The following is an 18,620-nucleotide window of genomic DNA, read 5'->3' as shown; positions in this document are numbered from 1 at the left end:
GTGTATTCTTCCAAGTGTCTCATAGCAGACCTGTTGTTGTGCAGTTTCTGTCCATGTGTGCAAAGACATTTTAGAAATCTCGACCGAATAATGTTTTACGGCAATGTCCCTAATAAAGAGTATGTAGGCTATGTGTGGTAACCCTATCTACATACAGTTAGGGTGATATTAAATGACTCGATTGCCTTCTCTATGCAACTTCGTCAACCTCGTTTCGTTCGGTAACACCACAAGGTGTCCCTGTGGCCTCAAAGCTTCAGCACCGCCGCTCTGAGATCGATTGCTAATGTCTGAGGTGAAACACGCCCCCACTCATTAGCATACAGACAAAGAAATACATAAATAAATAAATGTAGAAATAAATAAATGTAAAAATAAATAAATGTAGGAATAAATACATATATACATGAATAAATGGGGAAATAAATAAAAGTGGAAATAAATAAATGTATAAATAAATAAATGAAAAAATAAATAAGCGTGAAAAAATATATAATTACCCATAAATAAGGAAACAAAAGTATAAATACTCATTTATTTTTGCTTTTTTACATTTATTCATGGATTTATTTTTGTATTTATTCGTTTTTTATATTGTCACTTTTGGAATTCCATAGTGTTTCGGGTAAATACAAATGTTCCAAGTAGCTAGCACGCTCTGTGCTAACTTCTAACAATCAGCTGCTACCCCCGAGTCTACTTTGAGGTTGTAGTATAGCCCTGTAGTACAGCCCATAGTGTTGGCACCCGTGTGGTATGCTATGCTATGATACAACCTTATAAACTTATGACAATGTATGCTGTATAAGCTACTATGGATATTGTTGCATGATACATGATTTTGTGGACAATATTTCATTATATTATACAAATGACACCCTTTGCAAACAATGCTAATGTAGGAAGTGAAATTAGTATTGGGACTTTAATTTTGAATTGGTTGAAAAGTGTCGGAGAAGCTCCGCCTGGAGAGATCGAGAGGAGACTACGGGCTGGAGAGAAGCTCCGCCTGGGGAGAGATCGCGGCGGTAATCAGTGCCTGGCCTATTGTTGTTCACGCCAGAAATGTTCAATAAAGTGAGTGTTATGAACATCCAACGTCTAGGCTGTGTCCTTGATTATTGTTCATCGCTGGAGACAGAACGAGCCAAGAACCCACGTTAATAGCGTCGGGTAAGAGTGGTTACACGCACATCACTGAACCCGCACGTTACACTATCATATGTGGTATCATTTGAAAGCTTAGAGTCACTAGTTTCTGGAGAAGTTCACCCTTTTTGCATTTATTGTAAATAAAATAACTTATTTGGGCTGAAATTCATCATATCCCCATGTCATAGCCCCTTTAAAATCATGTATGTTATGAACATTTTTCATAACGCTCAAATATTTCCAACATGTTCAAGTTATATATCAAATGAAAGCTCTTATTCTACAGAATAAGATGATAATTGAAAATGACTTTTTGGCGTGAGTACTTGGTTTACTGAATGCTTCCTTGAGATGACGGAGTAAAAATGAGCACGGAAAAAATCAAGCATTATAAAGTTAACGTTAGTTCTGTCAGGTCACGTGAGTCAAACTCACATCAGCTGATTCACATCTACCTATCAAAATATGACGCTGTCACAGCTTCCACTTAAAATTCATTCAGCTACCAGCAGCTTATCGCATTTCTTGGAAGCAAATTAAACAGCGATATCGCCCAGTCATATACGAATTTAGCAAAAGCAAAATATCCCCTTGGGGAATTCTTCTCATATTCAAGTTTGTGAACGTCCACAGACTTTTGCCGGATTACTTATAAACTGTTTGCTTTGGCAGTGATCTAAAACAGATTAAATTTGCACTTTCCGCACAAAGGGAAGGCTATCAGGAAGGAGATCAGACATTAACATCTCAGTCGGTTGTATCTCATCCTTCATTAACCTCTCAACGTCATACAAGCTAAGTAAAATTGTTTTCTTTTGCTTTTTTCTTAGGAAAATGAATTTCCCAGCCCTGGCTGAGGTGATAAAGCGTGGAAAACCATGGCGATGGTGATATTGAGGTAATGATGGATGTAAGTGATGTTGCTAATGCAGACTAAGGGTGCACTGATACTGGTATTTGCGTCATAACTGAGCTTGAGTAACAGACACACTTTACTTGGGCATGCACATCTGCCCGAATATTTTTGCCATCCTATTTATGTGCATTACATGCATTAATCAGCATTTCCAGGTCAAGTAATTATAACGTTTTATGCTTCATAAAAAGAGGTGACTTTACAAAGTCAAGAGGTATTCAAAAGGTACTATGGCAGGTATCATATTAAAATGTACCTGGCAATCTGTCTTACACTGAAATGGGCTAAGAGAGAGAAAAGAAATGGCATTAAAAAGTTCAATAATAGGAAGTTGTTAGTAATCTATTAGTTTATATCAACTATGCATTCCTTCAGTCTGTTGAATTGTGTGAAAGAAATATAAAGCGGAGTATTATCAACGTAACTGTGAAAACTCCATGTCTCTGTTATACTGTAGCTCCTTGAGGTACAAGCATGTTCGGTGTGAAAAGCAGTGGTCCTAGCACTGAGCCCTTTGTCACTCCTTTTTGAACTTGTGATTGGTATGACAACTCTTCATTCGTGGCTACAAACTGAAAAAGCTAAATATGATTTAAACCATACCGGTGCAATTCCACTAATGCCAACATAACTTTCAAGCCTATTAAAGAGGTTTCGTGGTCTGTGTTGTCAAAGGTTATACTAGGATCAAGTAACACTAGTAGACAGATGTAGCCACGAATGGATAACACAGTAGCCATGAACGGATAACACAAACATATTGTTTGTGACTGATGAGAGCAGTATCTGCGATTATGATATGGTCTAAATCCTGTCTACAAGCAGTTAAAGCACATGCTGAACAAATAATGAATGTTTATATAATAACCGGAAGAAAACACTCATACATCAGTCATTATTCGGCATTATTGATGCCATGGATTAATTACAGCTAATATATATTTCCTTCATAGCAAGGTGCGTAACTATAAAACAATTATGTTATTCCTTTAAGGAAATTATAACAATAATCCATAAGCATAAAACATGTTTTTATTTTTTTAGATGCATTTTAGAATAAAAAAAAAACTTATTTGGGAAAATCATCAAGATGAGATCACAGATTATAAAACAGCATTCAGTGATACAAATGAATACATTTACCATACATTTGATTGACAATTGATTAGACTGAACTGAAAATAAAACCCAAATCTGTGTAGTCAGATATACTCCGGACGCACTACAAATCTGTAAGTGTAGTCATCAGGACAGGGGTTGGGCAGAGCCATGCTGCTGTTAACTGGAATGACCGCAATGTCATTTTTAAAATCCTGGACATGAAAGACATTGTTTTTGTTTTTACAGGTGAGAATCAATCTGTTGTTGTAGCGAATGGTGCTCATATAATTATACTGGTTGTTATATTTGTAGAACCTTGCAACAGGGACAGAATCACATGATATACCATAGTTAGAGCATTCCTGGACACTAAGAAAAACCTGTGCTTGCCACTGAACAGTTTTGTCTCTGAGAACAACACTGCTGTGTACAGGAGTGGAGAGAGTTTGAATTCTGTTGTTTTGGCCATAGTTGCGGTTATTATAGGGGTAACTGTGATCATAGGGGTAACGGCGATCATACGGGTAACGGACATCAGTGGCATTGATGAACACACTCCAGCCGTCTCTGGTGTAGATCCTGGGCAGATGCTCATCAGTGCTGTTATCCACGTGTTTCCTGATCTTAGAGAAGGCCAGAGCATTGAACTGAAAGCCTCTGAGCAGGCCGGTCAAGTACAGATTCTCATGATTATTATGAAGAACACTTGAGGTAAACTGTATTTGATAGAGTTTATCCACAGGGATCATGGGGAATCTGATGTGATTGAGGAGTCTGGCCTGTTGTTCAGTACTAACTGCTTCCCCATTATATTGGATCCAGCTCTCCAGAGCATCCAGAAGAAACGCTTCATCCTTCACAACCAGATCTGAGCGTGACAGCAGAGCGTCCATCATGGAAAAGGAGAGGCTGTTCCACACCGCAGAGACTATGAGGAACTCACAGTTCCAGGAAAGGTACTGAAGGACGTTCTCCTGTAGAACGAGGTCACCTGTGTGGACGCCATACCGGTACATTGAAACCTGAGTCTGGAAGCTGTTGTCTTCAGGAATGAGTAAAGTAAAGACCCTGCCAACATCTTCCATAAGCTTCTTCACTCCAAACATATAAGCCAGCTGATGGAGACATTGGGCTGATGTGATGGAAACATCGATCCGGCGTGTGTACAAGTACCTGAAGAACATCATTTAGGTAGATACTCAGTCTAACAGGCTTATGTAGTAGCATTCGGATTCGTGAATTTGTGTGTGAAAAGTTACCTGAGAAAAGCAGACACGTGTGGATGACACGTTTCACTGACCTCCATTGTGAGGTTTTTGGATTCTTGTGTTACATTTAGCTCTGGAAACATATGGAAGATCACACTGTGAACACAAAACATCAGTTCTGCCTCTTCACTGACATCATGTACAGTAATGTTGAAATCACATCCATCTTCACTGTCAAACAGAGCACCCAGATCATCAGACAATGCCAGGCTGTTATCCAGGGAGAACTGACGATCATAGCTCACATTTTTCCCTGCAAAGAAAAAGAGATTCAATTCAAAATGTCAAAAAAGAAAGAAAGAGAATCCTTTTGCACACAGTTGCACTTTTACATGTCAACTTATTTACGTGTGCTTTCTCTCTACAACATGTGCCTGTCGTGAGTGTTCCTGGTCCTGGAGGACATCAAGCACCCATATCAGGTGTGGCGCTAGCAACCCCAAGGTCATGGGTTTGACCCCAGGGATTGCACATACTCGTAGTATAATGCAGTGTAAGTCCTTTGCCAAATGTATAAATGTAATATAGGGAAACATCTAAAACTGCATGGGCCCGAGGACTGGAGTTGAGATATCTGTCTTAGGCCCTGTCCACATGAACACAGGTATTTTTCTGTGCGGTTTGGCCGTTCGTCCACACACAAACGCAGCTTCAGGTCACTGAAACCAAACTTTTTTGAAAACTGTTGCTAGTGTGAAGATTTTCAGAAACTCGGTTGTAGCGTTGTCGTGTAGCCGGTGAAACCAGAGATTTTGGTTGACTTCGGAGTATGCGCCATTGTCTCCTTTGTTGTTTGCTTGAAGTTAGTGGTTAAGTTGAATTGCAGTCATAGTAGTTGAAGGTCAAGTGTTTTGAGACTGACAGTGCTGTAGGTGCTGTTGTTAAAGGCATAAATGTGTTTTTTGTCAACAGCTAATAATGTCCACATATCCAGTTTTGTATGTCACAATGTCATCATTGTTGATTTTAAAGAACTTTGTTGTTGTTTCCATTTTTCATTTGGCTGCCCTTTTTAGTTTACCAAATTTGCAGTTAACCTGGTTTCTTTAAATTTACTTGTAATTTGCCCTTTTGTTCTTAAATACTTTCTACTAATACATTTTACTATTTTTTGTAGTTTTTTATTTATTACGAATTATTTATATTTATTAAAGATGTTTTATTACAAAATGTTGTTTTGTAATATAAAATATAATCCATAGGTACAGAGGTATACTAACACTGTTTTACTTATGTAGGTATATAATGTAGAAAAAAGGGTTTATTTTACTGTAGATTTCTCTATTTGTTTTTTTTTGTTCAGGAGAAAGTCTTGGTAATAAGCTGCCAGTAGATTTTCTGTTACAGATATAATTAACATTTGCAGTTTTTATACTATTGGTATAAATAGTACACTGACTGTTTGTCTCCTTAGTTACTGAATGATTTAGGATTCCGTTTAGGTCTGTCTTTAGTTATTTAGGGTGTGTTCACATTTGTAGGTAAAAAGTATAAAGTCACATCATGATTGGACAACTTAAGATGTCTATTTTGATAAGGGACATACTGGACATCCAAAGCAATGATGTGTGCTGGGTTATGTTGAACAGATGTTGTTTCTGTCTGTCAAACAGTTCCTGTCTGCATCGCTGCCGGCGGTTTGTTTGTATCCCTGCACTTGCACTTCGTTTTAATATTAGTGTATTTTATTATCATTACTTATCACTGTCGTTGCTAACTTATCCTTATATCTCAATAACCCTGTTCTTGTTATTTACTTGTAGATTCTAAACCAAAATTGATAGTTAACTTAATGTCGATAGCGTGTTAGCTTTCTTTCTGTTTACACTGTGGAATATCATTTTGCCTCTAGTTTGTCGTGTGTGCCTGTTTCTCTTTTTAAGCATATATACTACGATTTATCGAGCAACCTTGGTTTCTACTCCTATTATTGTTACTTGCACCTCATCACGGGGCAGCCGTGGCCTAATGGTAAGAGAGTCGGACTCGTGACCAGAAGGTTGTCGGTTCGATTCGCTGGGCCGGCGGGTAATGACTGAGGTGCCCTTGAGCAAGGCACCTATTTGCTCCCCAGGTGCTGCAGTGATAGCATTCCCACTGCTCTGGGTGTATGTGTGTTCACCACTTGCTGTGCGCGTGTTCGCTACTCTCTGGATGGGTTAAATGCAGAGGTCACATTTTGGGTATGGGTCACCATATCTGACTAATAGGTCACTTTCACTTCACTCATGTCATATGTTTAGCTTAGCCTTCTCTGTCAGCTGCGAGGGTTTTATATGCGATAAATGCAGGGAAATAGTTAGGCTGACAGAGAAGATCTTAGAATTAGAGTCTTGCATCCAATCTTTATCTGAGGATAGTAAGAGTGTAACGACCATAGAAAACACTTTGGATGCGAGCAACGTTATTGCGCACAAGTTGGATTTTCCGGTTGAAAATCCCCCGCAGCTGGGAAACTTTGTGACTGAGACGGCATAGTCGCAGGACAAAACATCACTCAATCGTTCCGATTACAGTCTCAAACAGGATTGCCCCGTTCAGTGACGCACCGACTGAGAAACCTGCTGAAAGTGCCCTAGTTATCTGTGATTTTATTTTTCGGAACGTTAACATAGAGGCACCAGCCACCATAGTCAAATACCGGGAGCCAGAGCACCTGACATCAAGTCAAATTTAAATGTGCTGGCTAAGGCTAATCGTAAATTCAGTAAGATTGTCATTCACGTCGGCACAAATGATGTTCGACTCCGTCAATCGGAGATCACAAAAGATAATATTAAAGAGGTGTGTGAGCTCGCAAGCACGATGTCAGACACTGTAATATTCTCTGGCCCGCTCAATGCTTATTGTGGTGATGAGATTTATATCAGATTATCATCACTAAATGGCTGGTTGTCTGAGTGGTGCCTGCAGAATGATATAGTTTTTATAAATAACTGGAAGAGTTTTGTGGGCAGACCTGACCTGTTGAAACAAGATGGTCTCCATCCCTCCTGGGCTGGGGCTTCCATCCTGTCTAGAAATATGGCAGAAAGTCTTAATTATGATAAAGTTTGACTCGCTGGGGCCCAGGTCAGGGAGCAGACAGAATGGCTTAACCAACTGTCTGCTTGCCGTCTCACGTCGCAGAATACACAAAATGTACAACATGTAATAATCCCTTCTCCCAAACCTCATAAAATAGAGACTGTGTCTGTCCCCCGGATTATCAAACATAAAATATTGCGTAAACCTCTTGAAAGTAATTTAAAGTTAAAAAAATTAAACATGAACAAAATACAGATAATCAACTGTTACGACTCGGATTGCTAAATATTAGATCTCTCTCTAATAAAGCACTTTTTGTTTACGATATGATAACAGATCATAAAATAGACATGCTCTGTTTGACAGAAACATGGCTAAAACCAGATGATTATATTACTTTAAATGAGTCTGTCCTAAAAGGCAGAGGGGGAGGTGTCGCAGCACTTTACAATAACTCGGGCGTTACACATAGGCATTAACATGGGCGTTAGACAACATGTGTCAGGACCCACTCACCTTTGTAATCATACTTTAGATTTAATACTGTCTTACGGTATAAATGTGGACGACGTTAAAATCCTTCAGCAGAGCGAAGACATTTCGGATCATTATCTGGTATTATGTTTGCTTCATTGGCCTATGGCTGCAAATCAAACTCCTTGTTACAAATATGGTACAACAATAACTTCAACTACCAAAGATGCGTTTCTCGATAATGTTCCTGAATTGTCTTAAATCTCTAGCATGAGTAAGATTTTTGACATTACCATTGAAAATTTTAATTTCTTTTAAATTCTCGGAAACACTAGATACAGTTGCTCCTCTGCGTTTAAAGAAGATTAAAAATGGTAGCCCAACACTGTGGTATAATGAACACACTCAGGCTCTAAAGAAAGCGGCCTGAAAATGGAGCGCAACTTTAAGAAAACTAAATTAGAGGTATTTCATACAGCATGGAAGGATAGTATTAAAAAATACATTAAATCCATAAAAACGTCTAGATCCGCCTACTTTTCATCACTAATAGAAGAAAACCAGCACAACCCTAGGTTTTTATTTAACACAGTGGCTAAATTAACAAAAAATAAATCGTCAGCGACTTCAGATTCTGGATATCAGCATAACAGTGATGAATTTATGAACTACTTCACAAATAAAATCCAAGATATTAGAGAAAAAATTATAACAATGCAATCAGAAGTGAAACCCGCTGAACAAACTAACTACAGCTCCCCTAAGGAGAAATTGCAATTATTTTCTACCGTAGATCAAGATGAGCTGTCTAAAATCATTAGATCATCTAAATCAACAATATGCATGCTAGACCCTATACCTACAAATCTACTGAAAGAGATGCTCCCAGAAACTATAGATCCTCTTCTTAGCATTATTAACTCATCTCTGACATGTGCCTAAAGCATATAAGGTGGCTGTTATAAGGCCCCTTGTCAAAAAACCCCAACTCGACCCTAGAGAACTAGAGAACTACAGGCCTATATCGAATCTACCTTTCATATCTAAAGTTCTGGAAAAAGTAGTTTCAACTCAATTATGTTCCTTCCTCCAAAGGAATGACATCAATGAATAATTCCAGTCTGGATTTAGAGCATGTCACAGTACAGAGACTGCTTTGATCAGAGTTACAAATGATCTGCTATTGGCGTCTGACCGAAGTTGTATCTCGTTATTGGTGCTGCTAGACCTTAGTGCTGCATTCGACACCATTGACCACAGCACACTCCTACATAGACTCGAAAATTACATCGGCATTAAGGGAATAGCTTTGAAATGGTTTAAATCTTATTTTTCCGACCGTTTTCAATTTGTAGCAATAAACAATGAGGTGTCACGCAAATCGCAAGTCCAGTACGGTGTACCACAGGGCTCAGTCTTAGGGCCTCTGCTCTTCACATTATACATGCTACCTCTAGGAGATATAATAAAGTGACACGGATTTAGCTTTCACTGTTATGCTGATGATACTCAACTTTATATTTCCACGAAGCCTCATGAAACACAGCAGTTCCATCGAATAATGGAATGCATAGGCGATATAAAAACTGGATGAGTAACCACTTTTTATTACTGAACTCCGACAAAACAGAAGTGTTACTTATTGGACCGAAAACTGCCATACGTAACAACCAAGAATACTGCTTAAGTATTGACGGATGTTCCATAAAACCCTCATCGTCAGCAAAGAATCTTGGCGTTCTATTCGATAGTAATCTGTCATTTGAGAGCCATGTCGCCAACACCTGTAAAATTGCTTTTTTCCATCTTAAGAATTGTAATACATTTCAAAGTAAGGAAGGAATGAGGTGGGAACCGGTAAACATTAAATAAACTTTTAATAAAATAAACAAACAACAAAACGAAAGTAAAGGGCCGACAGCTACCTCACGGTCAACTGCCGGCCACACAAACATAAATAAAACTTAACACCAGGCCTAGTCCTCTCTCATCGTGCACTCCTGTCGCTCGTCCTTTTATACTTCCGCTCCTCCGTGAGAGATGCGAGACCGGTGCAACGTTCCCTCACGGCTCTCGTCCCGCCTTCCTCGTTACAAGAATATATCTAAACTACGTCATATGCTGTCACAATTAGATGCAGAGAAGTTAATTCATGCATTCATGACATCAAGACTAGATTATTGTAATGCACTGTTAGGTGGTTGCCCTGCAGGCTTATTACAAAAACTCCAACTGGTCCAAAATGCGTTCTAACACGTAAGAAAAAAGAGCATATTAGCCCGGTTCTGTCAACCTTGCACTGGTTACCTATAAAGCTTTGCATTAACTTTAAAATCTTGTTTATTACCTATAAAGCCCTACATGGTTTAGCTCCTCAATACTTGAGTGAACTCCTCTTGTATTACAGTCCTTTACATGCATTACGCTCTCAGGCATCCTGTCAGTTGGTAATACCTAGAATTTCAAAATGAAGTGCAGGTGGTAGATCCTTTTCCTATCTAGCGCCTAAACTTTGGAATAGTCTTCCCTGCACTGTCTGGGAGGCAGACACACTCTGTCAGTTTAAATCTAGACTAAAGACGCATCTTTTTAATCTTGCATACACTACACTTCCTACACTAATATAAATCCTCTGAGGGTTTAGGCTGCATTAGTTAGATCAACCAGAACCAAAAACACAATGGATGTACTTGTTGCATCAAAGAGTGCAGAACAGTACTCTACACTCAGCCAGTCTTGTCTCATTGTTCAGAGGTTACCACAGTGAGCAGGATGCAGTTCATGCCCAGACCTGATGGTAGAGCGGAGAATGGTAAGCGGCTACCTGACAAGAGCTGAGATGATAGAGCTGGATAAAGAAGGACGCGGTCACTTGACACGTCTTCACCACAAAATTTCAAATGCTATTAGATTATTAATGATAATCTTAAATCTATAATTTACCTTATTAGTAAGTTTATTTATTTTTATTTAACCTTGTTGTGCAAGCACTGTCGAGCTTGTGCAGAGGCAGCAGCTTTTGCCAGAGGGGAACTGGAATCCTCTGGTTGGGCCTGGGTTCTCCTGAGGGTTTTTTTTCCATTGGAGTTTTGGGTTCCTCGCCACTGTTTGCATACTGTTTTGCACTATTTGCCTGGGCGGGGGGGCTGCTTTAGAATTTTAAAGTTTTATTTAATTAATATTGCATATAGGAATTTATAGTCTGTTCTATTTGACCTGTGTTTCTCTCTCCTTCATCTTAAATGTGTGCTCTCACTGTGTGTGTGTGTGCGTGCGTGTGTGTGCGTGCGTGTGTGTGCGTGCGTGTGTGTGTGTCTGTGTGTGTGTGTCTGTGTGTGCGTGTCTGTGTGTGCGTTCATGTCTGTGTGCGTGCTTGTCTGTGTGTGTGTGTGCTTGCGTGTCAGTATGTCTGCAAGTCCGTGTGTGTGTCTATGTCTATGTGTGTTAGTACGTGTGCATGTTGTGTGTGTGGAGTGTTTTGTATGTGGGTGTGTCTGTCTTCTGTGTTTTCACCTTTTTCTTGTTTTAACAGGTATAACTTTAATTGTTTTGCTTATAGTCAATATGTCTCCTGTACAGCTGCTTTGTAACAATGAAAATTGTGAAAAGCGCTATATAAATAAAGTTGAGTTGAGTTATACATGCTCAGTGTATGCGTGCGCACATGGTGATATTTTTACCAAGCCGATTTTGCATACTGCAAACCCTAATCAAACACACCTGAAGCAGCTAATCAAGATCTCATTAGGCAGACTAGACAGGTGTTTTGAGCTTAGCTGGGGCTAAACTCTGCCGAACACTGGCCCTCCAGGACCCATTTTGAACACCCCTGTACTAGAGTAAACTGTAGTTCCCTTTCTGTCGGTCTCTCGACGTTGTGTCGAACTGACAGATTGGGGTTCGTCTTGAGAACCTATCATCTTCTGAGTATTTTGAAAAGGCCAATGAAAATTGGCGAATGAAATTTGCATGCCGGACTCCTCCCCGGATGTCCGGGTATAAGAGGGAAGCCGGTGTGCTCATTAATTCACCGTTTGTTCTTCAGAGCCTGTGCATCTGATGAGCGACACAGCGATCTTCAGTGATCAATATTCTGCTGGAATCTACGACGTGGTGCAGCGGACGGTCCCTTCCTGCAGTGACTCTCCCCTGGGCGTCTCGGCAGTTCCGGAGGTGTTCGAGCAAATTTCATTTTCTAAAAGAGCAAATTTCTCCAGTGTGGCTTGTCCTGCTGTTCTCATGGGTGCAACACACTCATCGAGGAGGGGGACGGACACGATGCCTGCTTCCAGTACACTGGGGCAGACGTTGTGGATGCGTCCTGCCTGCACTGCGGGTGGTGACGATCCAGACGTTGCATCATGGGTGGATGTGTGCCCATGGGACTCAGCCACCACCTCATTTGCTCCCCGTTCCGTGGCGGCAGGACTACGGCCCTGCCGTCCGCTACGGCTAGCAGCGAGGGTGATATGAGGATTACTGTGAACAATAATCCGCCAGCCGCTGGCTCACGGACCGTTCGCACCTCGTCTCGCTCGTCTGATCGTCCCCCAGGAGACGGTCCCGCCGTCTTACTCCTCAATCACGTATTCGGACACGATGCGTGAAGATGAGGTCTTGCAGCATCGGCGCCATCCGACTCCAACGATTCCTTGGGCTCCCTCCCTCGGGGGGTCGAGCCCAGGAAGAAGCGGGTGTCGAAATGTCAGCCATGCTTTCCCGGGCCGCCATGAGTGTTGGGTTGCAGTGCACGCATCTGAGTGTGGCTCCAAGCCGCGCCCGCCCCCAGTGCCGTGTTTACCGGAAGTGCATGAGGAACTTAGTAAGACCTGGAAACTCCCCCTTTCCGGCACGTTTCACGTCAAACAAAGTTCTGTCACCCTCTCTTCCCTTGAAGTTGAGACAGCTAGAGGATACGTTGATTTCCCCAGGTGGAGTGTGCCGCCGCGGTGCACCCATGCCCTAGACTCCCGTCCAAAGCATGTGCGGTCTCGACATCTCTGGTGTCGAGGGCTTACATTGCGGTGGACGAAGCTGTCTCCTCTCTCCACGCTATGGCTCCTGCCAGGCCAGGGCATTGAGAGAGCTCCACGGGGGTAAGACCGACCCAGCGCTTATGCAGGAACTCTGTGCCGCCACCGACCTCGCTCTATGGGCGACCAAGGTGACCACACGGGCCCTGGGTCGGACGATGTCCACACTTATGGTCCATGAGCAACTCCTCTGGCCAAACTTTGTGCAGATGAGTACGCCGAGAAGGTCCGCTTTCTCGACGCACCCGTCTCGCAAGGAGGGGGCTGGTTGGTGTTACTGTCGAGCCATCGCCCCATCAGCAGCGGTGGAAGTTGCCCTCATGGGAAGACCTCAGGGAGATTGAGGCTACCATTGGGCCCGACCCCAGCAACATCGCTGGGAAATCGGATAGGGACGGCTCCTGCCCCGTCTCACCATCTGCTGGCCCCCTCCGGGGGGCTAGCGCCCACTTACTCTCAAAAGAGAGTCTCCTCTCTCTCTGGGTTATCACAGCCACTCCACCCTCGGCACGAGGTGGATGGCAACTCGAGGTTGCGTCACGGCGAAGCGCAATGTCGAGTATAAACACCAGCCCTCAGCGCTCTCAGTCATACAGTGCGTTGAGCTGCGTAGTCGCCAGGCAGGAAAAACAGCAGAGCCAATCTCCTCCCCGGGCGACCACCCCCGGCAAGGAATCCGTACTGCTAGCCATCGAACCACCCCCCGGGGGACGATGAAGAAGATCGAACCTTTAGTCCCCCTGTCACAGGTGTGGGAGCTTGGCCGGGTTCCCAGACTGTCAGGCTGACTAGGGAAGATGATCCGTCTCGGCTACGCGATCCAGTCGCCTGCCCAAGTTCAGGGCATCGTATTTACCTCAGTCAGAGGCTAGGATGCTCCGGTACTTTGGGCCGAGGTCGCCACCCTTCTGGCGAAGGGATTCCTTCTGGAATCGAGCCCGTCCACCAGCCGAGATGTTCAACGGGTGTTGCAGCCCTTACTTCATTGTCCCCAAGAAAGGCAGGGGGCTGTGCCCTATCTTGGATCTGTGTGTTCTGAACAGGCACCTACACAAGCTGCGTTTCAGGATGATCACGCAGAAGCGCACCCTGACGTCCGTCAGGTGTCAGGACTGGTTCATGGCAATCGACCTGAAGGACGCGTACTTTCATGTCTCAATCCTCCCTCGACATCGGCCGTTCCCACGGTTCGCATTCGAGGGATGGGCATTTCAGTACAGGGTCCTCCCCTTTGGTCTGTCCCTGTCTCCACGAGTCTTTACGAAGGTCGTGGAAGCCGCCCTCCTTTCCCTTAGGGAAGGAGGTGTGCGGGTACTAAACTATCTCGACGACTGGCTCAGCTTGGCGCACTCTCGAGATCTGTTGTGTACACACAGGGTCCTGGTGCTCCGGCACCTAGATCGGTTGGGGCTACAGGTCAATTGAGAAGAGCAAGCTCTCCCCGGTGCAGAGCATCCTCTTTCTCGGTATGGAACTTGACTCTGTCCTCATGAGCGGCCCCGCTCACCCCCCGCCCGTCGGGAGACCGACAGCAAGGGAACGTCTTGGTTACGGATGTAACCTCAGTTCCCTGATGGAGGGAACGAGACGTTGTGTCCTTTATGCCACAACACTGGCCGCCCACCGCAGCGGTCGGGGGGATGCTCTCAGGCTCCTCAGACCAAACGGTTAATGAATGAGCACGCCGGCTTCCCTCTTATACCCGGACATCCGGGGAGGAGTCCGGCATGCAAATTTCATTCGCCAATTTTCATTGGCCTTTTCAAAATACTCAGAAGATGATAGGTTCTCAAGACGAACCCCAATCTGTCGGTTCGACACAACGTCTCGTTCCCTCCATCAGGGAACTGAGGTTACATCCATAACCAAGACGTTACATTCCTAGATGCCATAGTGTTTTTGTGTCTTAACATAGTACATTTTATGGGGCGGTTTCCCCGGACAGGGCAAAAACAACTTGCACTGACACATCTTAAAATATATCAGTGCAACTGTTTTATCTCAAGATGCACACCAGTAATGTTTTTTTGTAAAGTAGGTTTTTAAGACCACATAAATGTCCTAAGTTAACTAAGGCCTAGTCCTGGAAACCGCCCAAAAACATACATTACAGTATTTACTGCAGTTTATCAAATTACTATAGCAAATACTACACAATACAGTAGTGTACATTAAATAAGTGTAGTCATACTTCTGTCTTTGGTTTCATATAGCCAGTTATTCAATATAATTTATAAAATATTCAAAATTGGGACTTTTTCATCTGTGTGTTTTGGAAATTCTATGTAAATAGATTTAAATTTTTATTACAAATCACTGCCACATTGCAGAGTTTTGTGATACAACAAGGTATTGTGATGCTTCAGCTGATATATCGTGACTAGAAACCACTCAGTGAGGCGAGATAAGTCTGGAAATGAGGCAGGAATCAAACCCAGACAGACAAAATAATTGCAAACAAAAGACATTTCTTAAAAATAGAGAACAGAAAGTGTAAACGGGGCAGAAAAAAGATTCGAGGAGAAGTAACACTCAACATCATTTGTGTTCTCAACTTGGTGTTAAGAACCAAATCTCTTGACTACACAGAATTCAAACTAACAAACCCATGAAGGGGCTAAACCAAAAAATGACCAAAATAACAAGACAATCAGGCACAGAAACTGAACAAACACTGAACTGGAATGACCACAACAAGTGTTGAAATGGTGATTAAAGGTCATTTTTCAGTAATCTCTTCCTTTTCCAGACCTGTCCTTCATGAGTTGTAATTTCTGGAAGATTTACTAGTTGACTTACCGGTGTCACAGACGACTTCCGCATCTTCTTTATGTGTGCAGTCAGTAACACCCCAGCTTTTAAAACTACAGTCAGACAATGAGCTCTCAGAGCCTTTACAGTTCACATCATCCAGCCAGATTGGACCAGACCCTAAAAAACAACACGACATAGCCAAGTTTACACTAAATTGGTGCTGGCCCACAGATTTTTTTTATTATAGATTACATTGAAATTATGAGGCAGATTTATTTGACCAGGCGGACCCATTTGCTGGGGACACCAAAGCCTCTTAAAACAAAGAAGAATTGTGTGAAATGACATCATTTTGCTTGCAGATGTCAGAACTCTTTAAGTATAAACAGAAGATAATTAAAATGAAAATTTGTATGATAGATTTAAAATTTGATTCCTAAAGATGTTATATGGAAATGTCTGATAATGTTTTTCTTTATGGTAAATGACAAACCATGCTTGGTTAGCAAAATCTCTGGACTACATAAATCTGTAGGGGAACCTTTTGTCTGGAACATGTTTGAACTAACTGAACACTATGCGTATTTAGCAGCTAAGGGAAACGCATTTTGTTTTGTGACCATGCATAAATTCTCTTCCACACGTATGGAAGCTCACCAGGATTTTGACTCAATGAAGCTGATATTGCTCCAGAGAAACCCAGCTGACGACACACCACCTGAGCTTCAGACAGTTTCCATCCATCATCACAAACTGTACCCCACTGTCCATCATGATACACCTCAACACGACCAGATGAAGACAGAATGCCCACCAGCCTCACGCTGCCCTCCCGTGTGGCACGCCTCGTGTGCCCATCTGCATCAGGTGACAGAAAAACCTTCATTTCAATGTTCTACCACAAAGAACAGAGTGTTAGTTCATTGTACATTGATGACAATTCTGTTATCATTTCCTCACCTTCGAGTTGTTCCAAATGTGTATAAATGTCTTTGTTCTGATGAACACAGAGAAAGATTTTTGGAAGATTGCTTATAACCAAACAGATCTCAACACCTATTTACACTCCCATAGTAGGACAAATTACTTTATCATTTATTTTGTTCTGTTGAACACAAAAGACATTTTGAAGGATGTAGGACAGCAAACAGTTCTGGAGCATTTATGACTACCGTTTTTTTTTTCCTACTATGGGAGTCAAATGAACTGTTTGGTCACAAGCATTCTTCCAAATACAGTATATTCTCTGTGTTCATCAGAACAAACACGTTTATACACATTTGGAACAACTCGAGGGTGAGTAAATGATGACAGAATTTTCATTATTGGGTGAAATATCACTTTAAGTAATTGCAGAAATTGACATAAACTAACATGAATAACTACTGTAGAAGTATTGCTCATATTAGTTAATGCATTAACCCATGTTCACAAATACAACCCGTAAAACAATGTGACTTTCCATCCACTTTCAAACTTCAATGAAATGTACATTTTTTTGTGATTATTTTGTATTTAATAAAAGTTTAATAAACAATGCAGATGTGTTGTCACAACTCATATTTACCAATGATGTCAATATTTTTGGCCATGACTGTATATTAATATTGTTTTTCTTAAATATTGCTTGTACACTTACCTACAATTAATTCCACCGAATGCTTCTGTTAAGGTATAATGAAACAATGATGAATAATGAAAACTTTAATCGGGTTTATCTACACTATATTTACTGCAGCTGTAATCACAAACATCATTTAATGTTGACGTGGGGCGCTACATGTTCTTTTCACTTTACTTCATGCATTTATATATCACTCCTGTTGTCAGTGTGTCAGAACCCACAGCAGTGAACTGTGCAGAGCCAGGCGATTGAACCCCTATATATGCCTATAACATGCCTAAAAGAAGAAATCCACACTGCTCGTTTCGCTACAGCTGAAACAACATTCAAAACTGCAGAACAAGTAAACAGAAATAAAATGAAAAGTAAAGTGAAAAGGCTGATCTTAGACTGCTTCTTTGGGTTTGCACACAAACATGCACAGTTAGGTGCTCTTTGTCCTATATGGATTAGTTTGTTTAACACACACACACACACACACACACACGCAGACACACACGTAACCGACAAAACATTGAAAGGACATTCAAAACTCAATACTCAAGCCATACTTTTAACCAGTTGCTGTGGTTCATTTTTTTCTCATAAAATGTTAAAGCATTTTTATCTACATACCGAAAAGAGTCCACTGCTGTGCTGAAACCTGCAGAAACAAGAGAGGCCATAAAATATTCAGCATGATTCCTCACACGCTAAAGAAAATCGATTCGACAGCCAAAGCGAATTCTGCGTTAAAGATCAAAACACTCTCTACCAAATGAGCTCAAATCAGGGCTCTTAAGTTTGATTAAGTTTCGAGTGAGATTACGTCTGTTATGGGAGGAGCCGCTCAAATATTTACAGCAGCGGCTCATAGGCCAGTTCTCTCAACTTTGTCATTTCTGTAAATACAGTTGTTTATTATCAAAGTATTTGTCAGTAATGCTGTTATTTTGGGGAAAATGTAAATAATTGCATTGCAGGCTGATTTAAGGTGCGCCCCTAAATGTTCTGCTTGCGCTACTTAAATTTAAATTCAGGGCTACAGTGAAAAAGTGAGTCTCTCTGGAGCCCTGCACACACTAAACACCTCATCCTCTGAGGAAAACGCTAATTCTTTCTCAATAAATGAAAACAAAACAGATAGTTTTTAACAATTTTTACCGTTACATATAGTTTAGTGCTAAACATAAAAAAAATATTTTACTTCACTGTCATGACCGGATTTTGAAATCACCCATACTGAACGGGAAAGCTTAGAAAACTCAACTCTCAACTCAACTTTATTTCCC

General features: G+C 41.7%; 2 protein-coding genes across 3 annotated transcripts in view; one reads left to right on the top strand and one right to left on the bottom strand.

The window, feature by feature from the left end:
* The first annotated feature begins 903 nt into the window (after positions 1-903).
* The window catches only part of sstr2b (somatostatin receptor 2b), a 35,969-nt gene continuing 18,252 nt past the window's right edge, over positions 904-18,620 (top strand). For both annotated transcript variants that reach the window (XM_057326906.1, XM_057326901.1), the window contains exons 1-2: positions 904-1,173; positions 1,983-2,050. The gene's annotated coding sequence lies outside the window, so the exon portion shown is untranslated. The remainder of the gene's footprint in view (positions 1,174-1,982; positions 2,051-18,620) is intronic.
* Positions 3,087-18,149, bottom strand: LOC130549631 (galectin-3-binding protein A-like). Its single transcript, XM_057326900.1, has 5 exons — positions 17,965-18,149; positions 16,383-16,583; positions 15,771-15,902; positions 4,429-4,690; positions 3,087-4,342 (listed from the first exon to the last, which is right to left on the bottom strand). The coding sequence occupies exons 1-5, from the start codon at positions 18,026-18,028 to the stop codon at positions 3,271-3,273; spliced, it is 1,731 nt and encodes a 576-aa protein (XP_057182883.1). The 5' UTR covers positions 18,029-18,149; the 3' UTR covers positions 3,087-3,270.

The sequence above is a fragment of the Triplophysa rosa genome, unplaced genomic scaffold, assembly GCF_024868665.1.
Source record: "Triplophysa rosa unplaced genomic scaffold, Trosa_1v2 scaffold143_ERROPOS450313, whole genome shotgun sequence".
In the NCBI taxonomy this organism is placed as follows: Eukaryota; Metazoa; Chordata; class Actinopteri; order Cypriniformes; family Nemacheilidae; genus Triplophysa; species Triplophysa rosa.
This window is presented reverse-complemented; position numbering and strand designations above follow the sequence as displayed.